The following is a 20,350-nucleotide window of genomic DNA, read 5'->3' on the forward strand; positions in this document are numbered from 1 at the left end:
AAGCTTTGAAGTTTAGCTTTGAGTTCCGGAGTTGCCATGGTAACAAGGCTTTATGGAACTTTACATGTATGATGTCATCGGCGCCGTGAACCTGATGGAACTGGGAGGTTTTCAGGTTCTAGAATGTGATGATGTCATACTCCCAGACGGGGCAAGAGCCACGTTTCCCTGTTGACTGAGGCCGAGTGTTGTTAAGAAGTCACTGATATGAGACAAACCTCGATACAGTGCGCTTTCGATTCGATACGGTTCAGTAAAAAATAAAGGCTAAATCATGGAAAATCTTTGTTAAACCACTTCTTGTGCAAAGTTCATATGAAACACAAACATTTTAATCCTCAAAACAGCGAAAATGTCAAACGAGTTTCCTTCCACTAAACAAACAACGAAACTGTAGCTGTAACAAAATCATTTAGTAAAATAAACCAAAAATACTCTTGGTGATATATCGATAGAGCAGCCCACAATATCGATACTGTGTCATCACATTAAACGATACGATATATCGATATTTCAATATTTTTGCACACCCCTCTACTCTTTATCACACTGTACTTTGCCACGAAATATCCAAAAGGTAAACGCACAAATGTTAAACCTGGTATTGAAATGATTAAAAAACTCACTGTTAGAACACAATGGCCACGTTCACATGATGTTTTTTAATTGTTCTGGATTAAATTGTTTGGACTTAAAATATTTTCCTTGGAGTTTACATGGAAATAATAATTCTGAATATCTGGGTTTCACGTGACATTACAGGGCGACGTTTGTCAGCACGCAAAATCAGATGGAGGGCAAGAAGTGAACCGACTGGAGGGAAATGCCGATGTGTTGTGCAGTTTACGGCTGTGCCAATTGTTCTAACCGAGAGAAGGAAAAGCGATTTTTTTAGAGTACCGAAGATAGTCGTCCACAAAGGTCAGAAATGGGAAAAGCTGACAGAACAACGCCATAAAAAGTGGATTACAAACTAGAGCCCGACCGATATGGATTTTGCTGTGGCCGATATGAAACCGATATAATGGGAGTTGGCGCTGCCGATATAATCACCGATATATTTAGTGATGTAAAAATTCACTGTAAATGTTAAATTAAATTCTACGCATGATTACAAGCAAAAAAGTCAATCATTCTGCACCCCTATGACGAACAGGAAGTCGGCCATATTGGATCAAACATTCGCCGCCGTTTTGACTTGGGGGTCTACAAAAAGATTCAAGTCCCCGGGGTTTGGTCCAAATTAGCTCAAATTTGACATGTCACATCTACAGACATGAACTCACAGAAGTTGCCAAATTTTTTTGGGATACTCCTTACAGTTCGCCCGTAGCACGCCGGCGAATAACGCCTTCATTTCCTGCTTTTTCTGTGACCTGTCACGGCCACAGGCATTGTCCTAGAGAACTCAAATTCAAATCACAATTGCGTGATCCAGGCCTGAATGTGATGAAATATGAAATTTAATAAAAGTGAACTCTATAGCGCCCCCTAGCATAGACGTGAAACATCAACATTATCGGATTTGGACCAAATTCGAGAATTAAATTCTATGCATGTTTACAAGCAAAAAAGTCATTTTTTACGGTTGGTCAGCAGGGGCGCAAAGACTACCCCCCAAAAAATAGTTAAAAAATAATTACACACACAGGCTTAGTCCGATCGTGCTGAAATTTGAATCACTCATGCCTGATTTCGACCTGATTATAATACACTATAAAACATATGAAATGTGAACACTATAGCGCCCCCTAGCATTGACATGAAACGTCAACATTGTCGGATTTGTACCAAAGTCGGGGATTAAATTCTATGCATGATTGTAAACAAAAACAGTATATTACGGATATTGGGCATTTTTCATGGTTGGCCAGTAGGGGCGCAATGACTCCTCTGAAACATTTAAAGGTGCATTATTTAATGTGTCTAATGGACGAGCTGTCGACCTGGGCGGATGTAGGGAAGAGAGGGTGGCGTGCCGGGGCGGTCGCGAGTCCCCGGAGGTCGCGTGGGGGGGGCGGTGCGCGCCCGGGGCGAGGGCCACCATCGCCGCGCGCGGCTTTAATTTTAAACTGAAATGCATTTTGAATAATATAAATTGATATTTTTCTGATACAGGTTTCCAGCAGGCTAATGTCACAATGCTGCCGGTTTCTTTGGCTGAAGATTTTGAAGCTTTTTGTCGAATGAACTCTGCTCCTTTACCCCTCATTTACAGAAGCTGCCCCGGGGAAACACACTGCCCCCCGGTGGCTAAAGACGCAGACATCAGGTACAACATACAGCTTATTCACTGCAAATTTCTCTGATCTGGCCAAAATTTTAAAACTTATATCAGGTTATTCATTTTGTTTTCAGATTTATTATCTACTTACAAGTTTCAATTGGTTGTATAATCTTAAAAATGATCATGTATATTTCTTCCATGAATCAACTAGGCAGAAAATCTTAAATTTAGGTAATAAATGTGTAAAAGAAAAGGCAATAAATTTTGAATAAGAAGCTACATTTACCATAGTTTTCCCCTGCAACACTTAACTTATTTTAAAACTCAGTGATCCAAATTTGCTTGATACTCGAGTATGTTTATCTAAAACTTAGTGAAACTGCTTAATTCTAGTCTAGAGGTAATTTATTTTAAGATAACTTGTCAAGTAAAATGATCTTGCTGCATGGACAGATAATTTCACTATTTTTAAGTCATTTTCTGATAGATTTAAGTGTTAAAGCTTTTTTGCCAAGCTTTGTGCAGTGTTTCTATTTAAAATATCAAGAGATGTTAGCTGTGACTCTAAGAATATATTGTTGCTAGGGTAGAAAATCTCCACAGTATGGCATTAAACTTCATCTAACTCCACAGGTGATGCTAGGGCCAAGTTACAAGCTAGGTCTGTGGAGAGCCAAACTTGCTCACAATAAAAATGGGTGTGAGTCCTGAAAAAGGCAGAAGAATTAAACACCGCAAGCAAACTGAGCTTTGTTTTAATGCAATTTGACCAAAAATAACTGATTTAGCATTAACAGTGTTTACAGGTTGTTGTTTTTTTGTTGAAAATCAGACACATGAATGAGTCCATGAACATGTACTCGTAGTAGTTTTCAGAGCATTTAAAAACTTGGTTGTGTTTGCTGATGTGTGCATTGTGTAATCAGGCACAGCAAATTCAAGAGTGTTAATTCAACTTGTATATTGTTAATTTTAACACTTTTACCATGTCATATGGGGTCCACAATAAAATGAGTTAAAACTACACTTTCCAAAGTGTAGAAGGCTCAACACTTGTAAAGTGATGTAACCACACTCCTCATAACTGAATATGACACTGATTAAGATTTGATTTGTTTTACACTAAGTGTATAATGAAAAACTAATAACTCTATATTGCTATGTTTTAACACTTTATGAAGTAGAAATAGTGTAGAGTGTTCGTCGTGTTACACTATTCAATAGTAACTCTTTCTTCACTAAATATGGTGTAAATGCTGTGGTCATTCTAGTTCATAATCCCTTTTACAAATGTAAAATAATGAAAACCACCACAAAATTCCATTTCAACTTAACTTGTATTAAAACAATGCACATCATACAATCAACACGATGTAAACAAGTTATATGACACAATACTATTTTTGCAAAATCCAAATAACAGCAGGAATTCTCTGTGAACTCAACAGTTGGTCACAATGACTGTCATTTATTTTTTTTAAGTTGATTTTTCAATGCAAGCAGTCGATGGATGAATCAAGATCTTGTTTTGAATGGAATTCAGGCGTGCTCATCTCCAAAAATGAAAGGAGCATGTCTGACTGTTTGAAACCAGATCTTCTCTCCATTATATAAATGTAACAATGTTCACAATAGAGGCAGTCCTGCCAATTATGAAACATTAACATTGCAGAAACTTTTTACCTCAAGAGTCAGTCTTTCACTCTTGGGGTTTCTTTTGACACATCCAACATCCATGTTGTAATGATGACAGTTCTTTGAATACAGGTGTAAAGTTTGTGAGAGTCTGAGGACCAAGTGCCTTGAAGTGTCCATCAAATTCAGCCAGGTCAATGATGACATAAAAAAACCTTTGTCCTTCCCACTTCAGTCACAGGTAGAAAAGCCGTCCAGGCTCAACCAGCAAGAAATGTGTCCATACAGATGTGTAAAATAAAATATAGAATAGAATAAATATAACATATACAAACTTTTGAATTTGCTGTGTGGTAAAGGCTGAACATTCTGCTGTAGATAAGCAGGTAAAGCCTGCAAGCATAATGTTGTTGTAAGTATCAATATGCAGTATGTATGTGTATACTTTTACCAGGTTAGGGGGATAAAGTACCTGTTTGAAAGTTTTTTGTGTTAAATCTCTGAGCAGTGATCATTTATATTTTTTCAGTTCCATTTAAATATGTTTTGGGTCTTTCTCTAATACTTGAGAAACTAAGAGAATTTTTTTTTTTTCATTAAACACTTTGGGCAATTTATCAAACTTATGCAATGTTGTCATAAGTTGTCATAAATTATTTGAGCAAGAATAATAAACAGCAATTTTATAGTTGTGATCATTTTAAACCTAAAGTTCAAACAATCTGGCTGATGTTTCACTACACTGCCCAGATTATTACAATTTAAGAAATCTGAAAATTTCCACACCCAAGTAAAATGTTTCTAGCGTCCATTAGGACTGAACACTCTGTCACTGCTTTACTTGGAATGTTCTAGTTATAATTCAATTAAAACAGACTGCAGTGGTCCAAAGTTACTCCTCACTCACCTTATGCATTCAGAGCATTCTAATTGTTCACTGTGATGAGTTTATAAGTGCTTTTCACTACTCTCAGAGATCAGAGCAAAAGCTAACACCAACTAGCATGCTAACACACACTTCCTGATTATTTTTTCAACTCTAGGACAGATATCTCTCGGTACTGCATCTATGACAACGGCAAAATGGTGAAAACTGTCTCCAACTTGAAAAAATACAGCAATGAATTCAGGTAAATATAAAATGCATAAACCACAGCGTTTCTTCTTAAAATATGATGCAATATTTGATATTGCTTAAACCTCCCCTAAACCTGTCTCTCTGGTGCAGGGACATAGTATGTTTTTATCTGGGATGCAGTTTTGGTTTCGAGGGGAAACTTAAAGAGGCTGGAATCCCCGTGAGGAATGTGGAGCAGAAGAAAAATGTCAGCATGTACAGAGTAAGTCAACTGTTCATTAAAGCTACACTACATAACTTTTCAGGTTACGTACCACCTGCTTGTGTTTAGGGAATATGGTCTATTGCTTTGCCTAGCTGGAACTCTCCATACTATGACATTTAATTTATATATCACCATGGGAGTAAGCAAGTGACCAGTGACCAGGCCAAGGTGGTCAGACAGATCAGATCTGTGGAGAGGCAACCCCACTCACAGCAAGAATGGAAGAAAGGAAAGTTACGTAGTGCACCTTTACATATGATTTATTGTTTTCTATTATTTTTAGGCTGATTCAAAGGAAATTATTTAGATTTCAAGATGAGCTGTTTAAAATATGTGTTAATTAAACATAAAATATTTTGATGGAAACTGATAGTTTGCAGTGACATCACACTGGGGGTGCTCTACATGTATCTCTGTGTTGGAATGTTAAGCATTTACCATGAGAACACAATGCAATTAGCATACACTGTAAAAAAGATTGTCTGAAAACTCAAGGAAAATACAATAAATAGGTGACATAACACATTTAGTTGGGGTTAGGGGTTTTCTTAACTATGTTGTATATCACAAAAGGAAATTAAAAATAATACATGTCTGTAAATGTGTTTGTGTGCAGACCTCTGTACCCTGTGTACCAGCTGGAGTCTTTCAATGCCTCCTGGTGGTCACAATGCGTCCTGTTCCGGCTCAGATGCTGGATACTGTAGTAGAGGTCACCCACCTCAACCCACTGGCCCACGGAGCTCCTGTGCACATAGGAGACCCAGGTAAAAAACAATCATAAACCTAAACCAAGTACTTTCAAAAAAAAAAATAAATAAATAAATAAAAATATATATATATATATATATATATATATATATATATATATATATATATATATATATGAGAGAGAGAGAGAGAGAGAGAGAGAGAGAGAGAGAGAGAGAGAGAGAGAGAGAGAGATAGATAGATAGATAGATAGATAGATAGATAGATAGATAGATAGATAGATAGATATAGATATAGATATATAGATATATAATACCAAGTTACTGGTCAAATGGTAGGTTTGAGCAATAAAACATCTGTAATACAATAAATGCTACATCTATTCTATAGAACATCATTTCCACAGAGACAAGCTGCTGACGAACCCTCTACCAGAAAATCTATAGTAAAACTATTGATACTTGAAACTAGACACTCATTTGAGCATGTATTGATACTAAAAAAGTCAAATTCACAGGACAGAAATGAACATTTCCTGAATAGTTTTAGAATGATTTTGAGTTGTATCAGAACAAGTATCAGAGCACATAGACTAGTATATGCCTATGAACTACTATGGAACCTACCTGGACCACTGAGGGATTACACACATATAAGACCACTTGGGAATATAGAAGAAAGTACTATGATTTGATGCTGAAAAACACATTGTGTGGTCTAAATAAAGTGTTTTGTAATGCAAAGAATAACATTAACCAACAAGTAAGATGTCTTGTAACATTTAAGGTTGTAGAAAAGTTTCCAGTTTCATTCTGTAATCCCTGGAGAGGTAGAAGATCAAAATTAGGACTAAACTGGGGCTAAACCAGGTCTAAACAGGTCCAAGCTAAGTCTGTTCCAGATTTAAAGAATCAGTCATAACATGCCCCTCCCCTCCTCTCCCTGGCCCATGTGTAATGTGTACTATATTTCAGCTCTACTGGGGATCCAGGACCTGTCCAGACCGGCTTATGGGGACGCAGTAGAGCAGCAGGCCGGAGATGTACCTGTGTTCTGGGCCTGTGGAGTCACGTCTGTGGAGGCAATACTTAGAGCCAGTAAGTACAATTTTGCCTAATGTAGATTGGTTTAGTCCTGGTCTAGTCCAGGTTTAGTTTAGTCCCAGTTTTGATATGCACTATGTGAGTGTGAATGCAGTTCAATCTTGATGCATAGTTCTATTTGTTACATGATAAATTGTCATGTTAAAGGTGCACTATGTAAGATTTCTGGCACTTTCTGCCAGGGAGATTGCTTTCCTTGGAATGCACCACAGTATGGCATTAAACTTAGATAAGATTAATATCATACTGTGAAAAATGCAAAGCAAAACAACAACATCTCCATGGTGATGGACCTCCTTGCACCTGGAAAGTTACACAGTGCACCTTTAAATGTAAAATACGTGTCTAACCTTCTCTTTTTCTTGTCCAGAGCCAGCGTTGGCCTTCAGTCACTCTCCAGGCTGCATGTTCCTCACTGACCTACCAGACTCCTCTTCCACCTCCTCGTCCATTTCCTCCTCCCCTATAGACCCCCATCTCATTCCCCTGAGCTTCAAATTATCCCAGAATCCTTTGCTCTACAGCTTAGCGTCCAAGAGGGCTGTGCACAAAATCAGACAACTGGAGAACATTATCAATAAGAAGAATCCAGGCGAGTTAATAAGAGTTAATAAGATTCAATGCATTTACAATCAGAGAAACTAGGAATTTATTGTACAACATAAAATAAAACATAAACTGATAAAAAATAAGATGAACGTCCTCTTTTGGATTTATCACAAAATAGAATTACTTTATATTTTCTGTAGCCTCTTTTTAGACCTGGTTTTCTTCTAAACTATGCCACTACCTGTGCTGCTGTGTGCTGCTCTAGTTAGTGTACATACTGTTGTTGTGTCCTTAGGCAAGACACTTCGCCCATCTTACCTATTATGAATGCAGCGTGTGAGTGTTGCTGGTGGTCATTTAGAATTGAAGTGGTTCCAACTATTGTCTCAGCTCTAGATGCAAATCTTCACAGACATCAATTCTTTCAGACACTTTCCAACCCCGTGTCAGTTGTCATGGAAACTAGATAATACCATATTCACTTAACTTTGACAGTAATAATAATGCTAGTATTCAGTATGATCATTTAAAAGCCTTAATTTTGTCTTCATGTATTTGTCCTTTAGATGCTGTAATAGACCATGATGCACTGGTCCGCTGCTGTCTGGCCCTCTCTCACGCCTCCTCCGTTGCCATAGTAACGCACCATCTGAACAGGTAGCTGCTATTTTGGACTAACCTCCTGAGTCATGAATCACATTATCAGATTTGGGTTATTTTAGACTTTAGCCACAATGACAAAACTTGTACAGAGCAAAAAAGGTTTCAGCTGATACTCTGCAGTGACATCACGCTGGGGGTGGGCCACATGTATCTGTATGGGGGAATGTTGAGAAGTTACCATGGCAGCACAATACACACATGAGCAAACACAGCCAAAAAAGTTCTAAGATCATCTAAAAACCTCCCCTTATTGATATTAGCACTGATTTATTGTCTATCCTTATTTATTATTATTGTAGCATAAATTCTTGTAAATTAAAACTTTTTTGTCCCTTGTAGACTTTCACCTGGAACTGTTGCCATGGCGAACATGCTGATGTCTCTAGGGAAACAGGTGACCATGGTAACAGACCGGATAGACAGCATCCAAAAGTCAGTGAGCATCGGTGAGAGACATGACCAAGTTTATTATTATTATTGTACTAAAGAAAGGCTTTTGTTAAGCACAACTGTTGGTATAGAAGTTTACCCTCAAACTGGAAGGCCCCCAGAGGCAAAAAGATGAGAAGCCAAGACATATATTAGCTCATGCATTTTAGAAAATTTGTTGCTGAATTGTAGAAATATTGTCAGATTATTGTTATTAGGGGAATTAAAATATGCTTATTTATTTAGACTTATTCACCTACACCTACATACATACACCTACATTCACCTTCCATGGAAACAGAAAGTTAAAATCATACTTCTGAAGATTCGCCATTGAGGATAATCCCATACTGTGGAATATTATAGCCAAAGGAACAACATTTCCATGGAAGCAAGCAGGCCAAATGAGAGTCAGGGCTGAGATGCAAGCCCAGGAAGAGTAAGGATGCTTTTTTTTTTTTTTTTTTTTTTTTCATTACACAATCAAAATGAAACACACTTTTATTTTATTCTATTTTATGCTAAAAAATAAATAAAAAAATGCATAGTGTGGTTTCAAACAGTTGTAGGCACACTTAAAAAAATCTCACTGATCAGCCATTACCCCCCTTTTTTATTTATATATTTTTATTTTATGAGATTTTTTTGTTAGTTAGTAATTGATAAGTTAGATTTACAGTTGAATTTACCATTTTGATGCGATCATCAGATGAGCTGTCTGCAACAATCCCTTTAGTCACCTTTGAAGAAGATGGTCCAGACTCTGCCCTCTACTTCCTGTGTGAGAATGGAGAAGTCTGCAGACCAAAGTATATTAATCTGATCACATACACAGCGTATAAAGGAGTTTATTAAGTGTTGTTGTGTTTGTTGTTGTAATACCAGATATGACCATGTGGTGGCGGTGTATCCCAGTGAACACGCTGCAGCTGTCACTTACAACAAGATGAAAGAGAGAGACCATCTGGAGGGTCATCAGAGCTGCTCAACTCTGCCAGAAACATACCTGGAATCAACACAACAGGTGAGTTAAGTCGCATAAATATGGAACTGAAATGTTTTGAAACGGGGATGGAGGATATTAACGCCACACTAAGGAACTTTTTTTGGAGGTGGCTACTGGCTAGCACTTCACATCAAGAAGTTTCCAGGTTCAGTTCTTTCTAAAGTGTGCATGTTTCTCCCCATGTAAATCTTCAGAGTACTTGGTAAAAAATAGGTCAAATGCAGAGAATACATTTCAATAAAGTGTACCTTATCTTACCTGCTTGTCTCCATGTAGATGTTGGCATTAAACTTAACTATCTCCATAGAGACAAGTTAAGGCTAGATCTGGGTAGAGGCAAGAGAGCAAGAGTAAGAATACATGTTTTTCAAAGTTTTTATCCATCCATCCATCCATTTTCGTCCGCTTATCCGGGGCCGGGTCGCGGGGGCAGCAGCCTAATCAGGGACTCCCAGACTTCCTTCACCCCAGACACGTCCTCCAGCTCCTCTGGGGGAATCCTGAGGCGTTCCCAGGCCAGCCGAGAGATATAGTCCCTCCAGCGTGTCCTGGGTCTTCCCCGGGGCCTCCTCCCGGTGGGACATGCCCGGAACACCTCCCGAGGGAGGCGCCCAGGAGGCATCCGGAACAGATGCCCGAGCCACCTCAACTGGCTCCTCTCGACGTGGAGGAGCCAGCCTCTACTCCGAGTTCCTCCCGTGTGACTGAGCTCCTCACCCTATCTCTAAGGGAGCACCCAGCCACCCTGCGGAGGAAACTCATTTCGAGCGCTTGTATCTGCAATCTTGTCCTTTCGGTCACTACCCAGAGCTCATGACCATAGGTGAGAGTAGGAACGACCTGTTGGCTTCATCAAGCCAGGACCTGCAATGTGCACTGGGGCGGTTTGCAGCTGAGTGTGAAGCGACTGGGATGAAGATCAGCTCTTCTAAGTCCAAAGTCATGGTTCTCGACTGGAAAAAGGTGGCTTGCCCTCTCCAGGTGGGTGGAGAGTCCCTGCCTCAAGTGGAGGAGTTCAAGTATCTGGGGGTCTTGTTCAAAGTTTTTATGCAACTTGAATAATTGCATGATACTCAATTTTAATGCAACTCTGTAGAATATTCCAGGCAACACAATAATCTCTGTGGAGCAGGTGGCAGAACTCCCACTCTGTCAGTATTTTTTATTTATTTATTTTTCATAGATTACGGTATTCAACAATTTAGGCTATTTCTTACTTTTTGTTTAATATGGGACACGTTTTGGGCAGGACAACACTCTGTATGATAAGTGGACCCAATCACACAAAGAGTTTGGTTAGCAGATCAATCCATCAGTAATTATTTCATATTTTATTAAAGGGCCCATATTACGCTCCTTTTTTCCTCATCTCAAACAAACCTGGACTCATGTTTTGTTTCATTCACACGTTTAACGCACAAACCCTGCATATTTAGGCTGAGTTCATCTTTCAAACGGAAAACACTCTTTTGATGTCAGGTGGTAATACAGGAAGTGCTCCACTGTGTTTTTAAGATCCATACATAGTCACTAGAACCATCTGGATAATTTTAGCTCTGGATTTGCCAATCTCTGCTAAACTAAATGCAAAATCTAGCTGTTAACTTGAAAACTACCACCACATGACATCACAAGATGGAATAGAGCATTCTGAGTTTTGGAGATTTAGAAAGACTAATAATAATAAAGGGTTACTCAAGCATGTATGAATGAAACACAACTTCAGGTATGTTTTTGAGGAGGTAACAGCATTCTAACATGACTTAAAGTTCACAAGAGTCAATATATGCGTATAATAGAACCTTTAACTACAGTGTTTTTCTCTGTGATTGCAGGCGTGTCTAACTGGGGTGGGTATGCAGTGTCTTGTGGTCTGTTCCTGCTCCAGTCCTGCCCTTCACATCAAAGATACTTAAAGAAGGGACTGACCCAGGAGGAGAGAGAGACACAGGAGAGCTCAGAACTGCCCACTGTGGACAAGGTAATAGCCAAACAGATACACACTCATTTAGACTGCAAAATATATGACTTAAATGTCCTATGTTTCGCTTTATTGGCTCTTATAATGTTGTAATGTCCTCAAAAACATATCTGGAGTTGTGTTTTGTTTCATTCACATTATTGCATAACCCTTTATTATTAGTATGTCTAGATCTCCAAACATCAGAATGATCTTTTCCACCTTGTGATGTCATGAAGCTGTAGTACTTAGCAGTTTAGTAGAGACTGGCAACGCCACTCATCCAAATTATTCTAATAAAGGTGTATGAAGTTTAAAAACACAATGGAGCACTTCCTGTATTACCATAAATGACACATGATAAACCTTATAAATGAGTATCTGCAGTTAAAAGCACATTCAAAATACCAATATTATGTTTTGAGTTATAATACTATTATACAGCAAAATCACCTGGTTTCTTTCTGACCATGGTCCTTTGAAATACTCACATCAGATTTTGTGTAATAATCTTAAATGTCCAATGAGATAATAGTCAGATTTTGGAGTGCATGTGAACAAAGCCTTTGATACCATGGACCCTGCCTGGGTGAATTGGGGGATTACTTTGTCATTGTCACATAAAATAGGGTTAATGAACTCAAATCTCTTATTTCTTAATCTATAATAACCTTTTTCTTTTTCTTTCTACATTTTAAGACCAATTTTTGCACTCAACTGGCTGATTAAAAATGGACTATGTTAACTTATTGGTTGGGGGTCCATCACCTGTTTGTTTTTATGGAAATGTTATGGAATGTTCCACAGTGTGGATTTAAACTAGCCTGATTCATCAGCTGGTTTCACTTCGTAGAAACTGTCTGACCATGCAGTGTTAGAATGCGTTCGCTCGACAGAAGGCAGGCACTCTTTTTTTATTTAACCAATCACTGTTATTCGGTCGTGACTTATGTAATGCGCCACTAATGGGGCTAACTAGTATATTAAGCTTTTCCCAAATCCTGTAGGAAAAAGGGCAATAACATCTTTCCCCTTGATGAAATTCACCAAACATTCTCTTTGTTTCAGCTGTACAGCAGGTGGTTTTATAGCTCTAAAATACCTACAGTACCAGGACAGGGATTCTGACTGTGAGTGGGTCTCTGTGATTATAGAAAGGTTTAATAGCATACTGTGAAAAATTCCAGACAAAGCAATAACATCTTAATGGAGAAAAGTATCTGAGGGACCCTCTAGCAGAAAAGTTACACAGTGCACCAACCTTGGCAATGCAATGCGTCAAGTGCACATGCCACTCATTTTTCTTCTCAAGAAATAAGAGATATTCAAATAAACTGATAACAGAAAGTGTTGTTTTTACGGTGTACTTGTTACTTTTCTAACTGTGCCTTTTTTTTCTTCAGGTGGAATCCTTGGGCGAGAAAGCAGACATTCAGATTATTACTCAATTACTGCAAGTGACTTTAGACCAGAACCTGCACACATCCTGATTCACAATGTATTATTTTGTACTATTTCAAGTGTAATTACATGTAGCTGCGAATGCTTTCTCTGGACATATGAGGAAGAATGTGATTGGTCAAACAGGTATACACACTTTAAATGTGCATTGTTTAACTTTTCTAATACAGGGTCTCCCACCTGCTTGTCTCCATGGAAATGATTGTTTTGCCTTGGATATTACACAGTATTAGCCGCATTAAACATCTAGTCAGCATTTCTTTAATTACAGGTGTTTTTATTGCTACAAAAAAACATGTTATGTATATGTACCTCTCCACAGATCTGAGCTCTAACTTGGATCGTGCCACCTGTGTGTCTCCGTGGAGTCACATAATGTCACACTGTGGAACATTCCAGGGAAAGCAATAGCCTCTCTATGGGGACAAACAGGAAAGTTATGCAATGCACATTTAAATGACGAGGCTCACAACAGCAGTTACAGAAAAACATTTTTTCAGTGTAAAGTTAACTGGAGCCAGAGTTGATGGAGCCCGATGGAGACATAGCTAACCCACTAGCCGGGTTAGCTATCTCCATTTAGATATACAGTCTATGGTTTGCACTAAAATTGCCTTGGAGACTTGGAACAGTAGAAAATACTATTAAAACACCACCTACACAGTTTAGTAGCAAAAAAAGGTTGATTTCGTGTTTAATTATACATCTAGTTGGATACTGCGGCTGTTATGTGATGTTATAACTATTTCTTTGAAAGACTACGTGTACAAAGCATTGATTTTCGGCTGAAGGCGTTACCGTGGTTACCATTGTGTATTCAGACTACATCTTTTCTCTCAGATTGGCTTTCATCTGTTTTGTCATTACATCTGACAGCCATAAGTGGGTCTAAGTAAGCCACCAGTTTGAAGACTTCTAACTTATGTGTTTCCATGGTTACAACCTATTAAAATAGGCTATAGACCACAGTTGGTGCCAATTACGTGTATGTGTTTCAGTTGGGTTATTTGTCTTACACTCACTATTACAACTGCTATTATCCTATCTGACTGTACTACTGTAAGTGTCAAGAAGTGATATGTCAAGTTTGATTATTAATTCAAATAAAATAAAGTGTGGTTTAACTGTTAAACTATATGAGCATGCATTTTAAATTATTTGTATTCAACTTAATTTTTGTCTGCACTTTCACAATAATACCACTTGAAGAACAAAAAGATACTTGAGTAATGTGTGGCCATACCAGCTTTTCAAGAACTGATCTCGTCAGATCTCAGAAGCTCAGCAGAGCACGGCCTGGTCTGACTTGGATGGGAGACCACTGGGAAAATCAAGTGCCACAGGGAAAATCAAGTGCCACAGGGGGGCGTCAGTCGCAAAACTGTCATTGTGTCCTTAGGCAAGGCACTTCACCCACATTGCCTAGTATGAAAGTGATGTGAGCGTGAGTGTTGGTGGTGGTCAGAGGAGCTGATGGTGCAGATTGGCAGCTTCGCTTCTGTCAGTTTGCCCCTGAGCAGCTGTGGTTACAATATTAGTTTACCACCTTTGGATATGGAGTGAATGAATAATGTTCTGTAAAGTGTTTTTGAGTGTAAAGAAAAGTACTGTATAAAACTGATGCACTATTATTATTATTATTATTATTATAGCTGAAACCATATAGTAGAATGTGACCAGAAGGCAGCAGCTGTGATGGTACTATTATTAATACTTTGCAGTGACATCGTGCTGGGGGTGTTCTACATGCACCTCTACGGTAGAATGTTCTAAAGTTACTATGGAGACACAATGCACACATTAGGAAACACTGCCATAAAGATTTATAATATCTGAAAACTCAAGAAAAACTACAAAATGGACTTAAAGAGCACATTTTCAGGAGCCTGCGATCAGTACGAGTGTCCGTGGTCATGTTTAGGAGTTTGACTTTCAACGAAAAAGTGAGAGTGACTAATTTAATTTTATGTAATAGAGACATACGCTATCCTCTTTTGGACTTCCTTTGTCAAATACAAACTTTGCATTTTTTATTCCACCGTTAATTTGCAAGTTCACCTCGCAGAAACGACAATGATCACTGACCGACACATTCACTGTCTGCTTTATTTGCTGCTGTGCCGGCAATTACTTGGACTCCACAGAGTGTTCTGGCGCATTACATACATCAGAAACAAATAGCAGCGATTGGTTAAATAAAAAAAGTACCCGCCTACCATCGAGCGAACTAATCCTAATGCTGCGAGGTCAGACAGTTTCCACAAAGTGAAACCAGCTGATGAATAAGGCTACCAAACAACAGCTAAAGGCTAAAACACAACTCTGACCTTCAAGATCCTCACCAGCTGACAGGGTTTGGTGCCCGGGCTTGTGTGTCACCTCTGCGCTCCCAGCGGACTGGCCCACGGTGCATGCTCCTCATCTGCGGCTTGCCCTGCAGATGTCCTGGGCGTCTCCGCACTTGTCCTGGCCGTCTCACCGGTGCTGCTCAAACAAGTCCTGAGAGCAAAGTAAAGTGCGGAAAATAGCTTTTTAAAAGAGCAAAGAATGTAGCCTACCCTATTTCCAATACAAATCAAAAAAGCACTTCAAATTAACCCCCTGTCTCTCCCCCAAGCACCTGACCTGAGACTTACTAACCCACTGAAGCACTTTGTCTTTATAATCATTATTTTAAGCTCACTTCAAAAATATCCCTCAGTGGAGTAAGACATTTGCTTATGAAATAAAGTCTCTTATTCCATTCTTAGATGATTCTGATTGCAAGAAATAAAATAAAAAATCCCAAAACATTCATCTTGTCTTCTTTCTTAAAGCTAAAACATTGGTTCTTATCTCTCACAGCAGGAGATATTTTTATCCATCTTCAAAACTGATTCACAGCTAGCAGTGGAAACATGTCAATTAAATAAACAGATCTCTTGCTGTGTTGTCTGAAGGTGACACGGCAAAACCACAACAAAATTCTTCAAGAAATTTAAACCGGGCTCTTTTCATGTTTCTGTTTTGAAAGAGGGGACAAAGAAGCTCAGTCTCCAACTGATTTACTGGTATATTTGAGCTATAAAACCACATGTAACTGAATAAATGTAAGGTAGGTACACATTGCACTTTTAAATTATGGATAAATGTTTGCTTTTTTTGTACAGTTCAGAGAGGGAGCACAGTGTGGAGGACTTGGATGTAAACAGCTGAGGTTGGTTTCCTAAATGACTTCTCAAAACCATAAATAAAACGAGTCTTCTGTGTATTTCTGGACTGTGGGCGTGTGTCTACAGTAACTAATCAAGCCGTCTGGACACAGGAACAGACCTGAAAATGTAATTATAGCACAAAAAACAATTCAGTTTCTACGGTAGTCTTTTTTTTCTCCACAAAACACAAAGCATACAGCAGATTTCAAGCTCCAAACTGAAGCAGGTTATGGGGCTGCACACGGCAACAAAGGAGGATCCATTATTTTGAATATTGTTGTTGTTTTTTTTGTGAGTGTTTTTTTTTTTTTTTTTTTTACAATCTTGACATGGTAAATTCTATCTAACAAAAACAAAAATGTGATTCCATAATACAAGTTTTAGGTTGGGGGTCCGTCACGATGTCATTGTTCTGCCTGGAATGTTCCACAGTATGACATTAAATAGACCTACATTTATTAAATCACAGGTGGTTTTATAGCTCAAAAATACCTCGAAAAATAGGCATTCTGACTGTGAGCGGGGTTGCCTCTCCACAGATCTGACCTGTAGAGGAGGTTTGTAGCTTAAATATTTGGACTAAATATTTATACTAAACAAAGAGTAAACGGTAACATCTTCATGATAGTGTTCATGATAGTCAAGACTGCACTAATCCAGACCAAGACCAGTCTGAGACAATATGGTCCTGAGACCAGGACAAGATCAAGACCTCTGAGGATTGAGACCGAGACAAGACCGAGACTTTTTAAGGCCGAGACCGAGACAAGATAGAGACCACAGTCCATCGAGACCAAATCGAGAGCATCCTTCTAATTTTTGACATTTATTTGTATTTTACAGTTATTCTGGCATATATATATCAATGTTTTTATAAATCTATCTCCATTTTATCACTCATCAAGTGTCAGACCTCAAGACCGAGACAAGACAGAGTCCAAATGCCTTTAAGACCGAGACAAGACCGAGTTCAAGCATCTTCAAGACCGAGAAAAGACCAAGTCCAAATGCCTTCAAGACTGAGACAAGACCGAGTTCAAGCACCTTCAAGACCGAGATAAGACCAGAGTTTAAGCGCCTTCAAGACCGAGACAAGACCAAGTCCAAACGTGGTCAAGTCCGAGACAAGACCGAGTCCAAATGCCTTCAAGAGCAAAACATGACCGAGTTCAAGCGCCTTCAAGACCGAGAAAAGATCGAGTCCAAATGCCTTCAAGACCGAGACACGACTGAGCCCAAGCACCTTCAAGACTGAGACAAGGCCAGTCTCAAGGCCAAGACCGGTCTCGATTACTACAACCCTACTTCATGACATCACAAGGTGGAACAAGGTGGAACAGAGCATTTTGAGCTTTGAAGATGTAGACAGACTAATAATAAAGAGTTACTCAAACATTTGAATGAAACAAAACACAACTCCAGGTCTGTTTTTGATGATAAAGCAATATTTTAAGATCACAAGAATCAATTCTGTGTAATTTAAGACCTTTAACATATATTATAGTTTCAAAATGGCAAAATCTACCAAAAATGTACCATAATCTAAACAACCCTTGTCCTCATTTGACTTCAGATCTCCCTCAACTTTGACCTTTTGACCTCACCTGACCCTGGTTGCATCACATCATTTCCTGTTTGAAGGAAATTAGCCGCTAGTTGTCGCTCATGGAGCCAAGACTAACACACACAGAGCCGAGCGTGGAAAGAAGCTCGCGCACTACGAAAACAAACTCCGCTCCTCACACACAACACTCTTATTGACTTTGATGGACCATTTTAATTTCAACTCCCCATCCACCTGACCTGTTTTATTAATCTGCAAAGGCTAATAAACACAGAGTAACAACAAGTATTTCATCTCATTATGGAGGAGGTCAGGTCTCTATTTGTTCAACACAATTTCAAAACAAAATAAAAAAGGTTCTGGGAAGGGTTATTAGTATTAAAGGTCCTATATTACACAAAATTGACTCTTGTGAGCTTTAAGTCATGTTATAATGTTGTTACCTCCTCAACAACAGACCTGGTGTTGTGTTTTGTTTCATTCACATGTTTGAGTAACTCTTTATTATTAGTCTGTCTTCATCCAAATGCTCTGTTCCACCTTGTGATGTCATGTAGTGTTATAGCCAGTGTTGGGGAGTAACTAATTACATGTACCGGAGTTACGTAATCAGAGTACAAATTATGAGTAACTGTATTCGATTACAGTTACTGTTTCAATGAGAGATTTTCCTGTTTTTACATTTTGGGCTAAATCCCCCTTTTCTTTTTTTGCTGGACACTAAACCAGGTCTAAAACCAGGTCTAAACCAGGACTAAAACCAGGTCTAAACCAGGACTAAACCAGAACTAAACCAGGTCTAAAACCAGGTCTAAACTAGGTCTTAAACCAGGTCTAAAACCAGGTCTAAACTAGGTCTTAAACCAGGTCTAAAACCAGGTCTAAACTAGGTCTAAACCAGGTATAAACCAGGTATAAAACCAGGTCTAAACCAGGTCTAAAACCAGGTCTAAACAAGGTCTTAAACCAGGTCTAAAACCAGGTCTAAACTAGATCTAAACCAGGTCTAAAACCAGGTCTAAACAAGGTCTTAAACCAGGTCTAAACTAGATCTAAACCAGGTATAAACCAGGTCTAAAACCAGGTCTAAACCAGGTCTAAACCAGGTCTAAACCAGGTCTAAAACCAGGTCTAAACTAGGTCTAAACCAGGTCTAAACCAGGTCTAAAACCAGGTCTAAACTAGATCTAAACCAGGTATAAACCAGATCTAAAACCAGGTCTAAACCAGGTCTAAACCAGGTCTAAAACCAGGTCTAAAACTAGGTCTAAACCAGGTCTAAAACCAGGTCTAAACTAGGTCTAAACCAGGTCTAAACCAGGTCTAAACTAGGTCTAAACCAGGTCTAAACCAGGTCTAAACCAGGTCTAAACCAGGTCTAAACTAGGTCTAAACCAGGTCTAAACCAGGTCTAAAACCAGGTCTAAACCAGGTCTAAACCAGGTCTAAACCAGGTCTAAAACCAGGTCTAAACCAGGTCTAAAACCAGGGTCTAAACCAGGTCTAAACCAGGTCTAAAACCAGGTCTAAACCAGGTCTAAAACCAGGTCTAAACCAGGTCTAAACCAGGTCTAAACCAGGTCTAAAACAGGATTTAATCAATAATATTTTTAATTACGGTTAAGTAAATACTGGGCTTTTTATTTTCTTTTAGCAGACAAAACATCTTATGTTACGATGTCCTAGTCTTTGCTTCTCTACAGCAAACCAAGTAATCCAAAGTATTCAGATTACATTACTCACTTTAAGTAATTTAATGGATTACGTTACAAACTACATTCTGGGGTATGTAATCTGTAATCTGTAGGGGAATATATTTTAAAAGTCACCTTCCCAACACTGGTTACAGTTTTCACATGAACAGTTTCCTTTTACCTTTTGTTCAGTAGAAATTGGCCGTTCCAGGACTGAAATTATCCAAATGATTATAGATGATAGTGAAGGTGCATGGGGTTTAAAACCACAGTGAAGCGCTTCCTGTATTACCACATGACATCACAAGGTGGGACAGGGTGTTTTCTGTCTGAGAGAAGAACGCAGTCTAAATTTGCAGGGTTTGTGTGTTAAACGTGTAAATGAAACAAAACACAACTTCAGGTCTGTTTGTGATGAGGAAACAACATTATAACATTCAGTTTGGTTCAGTCCTTGTATACTTCTGGTTTGGTCCTGGTTTAGTCCTGGATAAGTCTTGGTTTAGTTTTGGCTTAGTCCTGATATAGTGTTGATGAGGAAACAACATTATAACATATTTCAGAACAATATAAAATAGACTCTTTAAACGTCTGTCAAATAATTAAAGGTGTACTATGTAACTTTACTGTTTGGTCATGATTTAAATGTAGACAGGGTTTAGTTGTAGCTCAGTTTAGTTCTGTTTTGGACTTGTTTAAGACTAGATTTTGTCCTGGTTTAGTCCTACGTTAGTCTTTGTTTAGTCTTCATTTAGTCCTGGTTTAGTCTTTGTTAATCCTGGTTTAGTCCTGGTTAAATCATGGTTTAGTC

At 38.7% G+C, this 20,350-nt stretch overlaps 1 protein-coding gene and 1 long non-coding RNA gene across 2 annotated transcripts in view; both read left to right on the plus strand.

Moving 5' to 3' along the window:
- The window catches only part of LOC110163870 (putative hydro-lyase BLi00500/BL02808), a 9,440-nt gene extending 644 nt beyond the window's left edge, over positions 1-8,796 (plus strand). Inside the window, exons 2-10 of the mRNA XM_055155441.1 lie at positions 2,119-2,272; positions 4,906-4,992; positions 5,091-5,202; positions 5,822-5,972; positions 6,891-7,013; positions 7,390-7,611; positions 8,135-8,225; positions 8,571-8,677; positions 8,753-8,796. Coding sequence (XP_055011416.1) covers positions 2,119-2,272; positions 4,906-4,992; positions 5,091-5,202; positions 5,822-5,972; positions 6,891-7,013; positions 7,390-7,611; positions 8,135-8,225; positions 8,571-8,677; positions 8,753-8,796 — 1,091 coding nt within the window. The remainder of the gene's footprint in view (positions 1-2,118; positions 2,273-4,905; positions 4,993-5,090; positions 5,203-5,821; positions 5,973-6,890; positions 7,014-7,389; positions 7,612-8,134; positions 8,226-8,570; positions 8,678-8,752) is intronic.
- Positions 8,797-9,636: 840 nt separating this feature from the next.
- On the plus strand, positions 9,637-14,109 carry LOC129410417 (uncharacterized). The gene is made up of 3 exons (XR_008632855.1): positions 9,637-9,684; positions 11,502-11,647; positions 13,030-14,109. It is a non-coding gene; the product is annotated as an uncharacterized LOC129410417 (long non-coding RNA).
- Positions 14,110-20,350: the final 6,241 nt, after the last annotated feature.

Source organism: Boleophthalmus pectinirostris, unplaced genomic scaffold (genome assembly GCF_026225935.1).
Source record: "Boleophthalmus pectinirostris isolate CB_2022bp ecotype Guang Dong unplaced genomic scaffold, ASM2622593v1 HiC_scaffold_10, whole genome shotgun sequence".
In the NCBI taxonomy this organism is placed as follows: domain Eukaryota; kingdom Metazoa; phylum Chordata; class Actinopteri; order Gobiiformes; family Gobiidae; genus Boleophthalmus; species Boleophthalmus pectinirostris.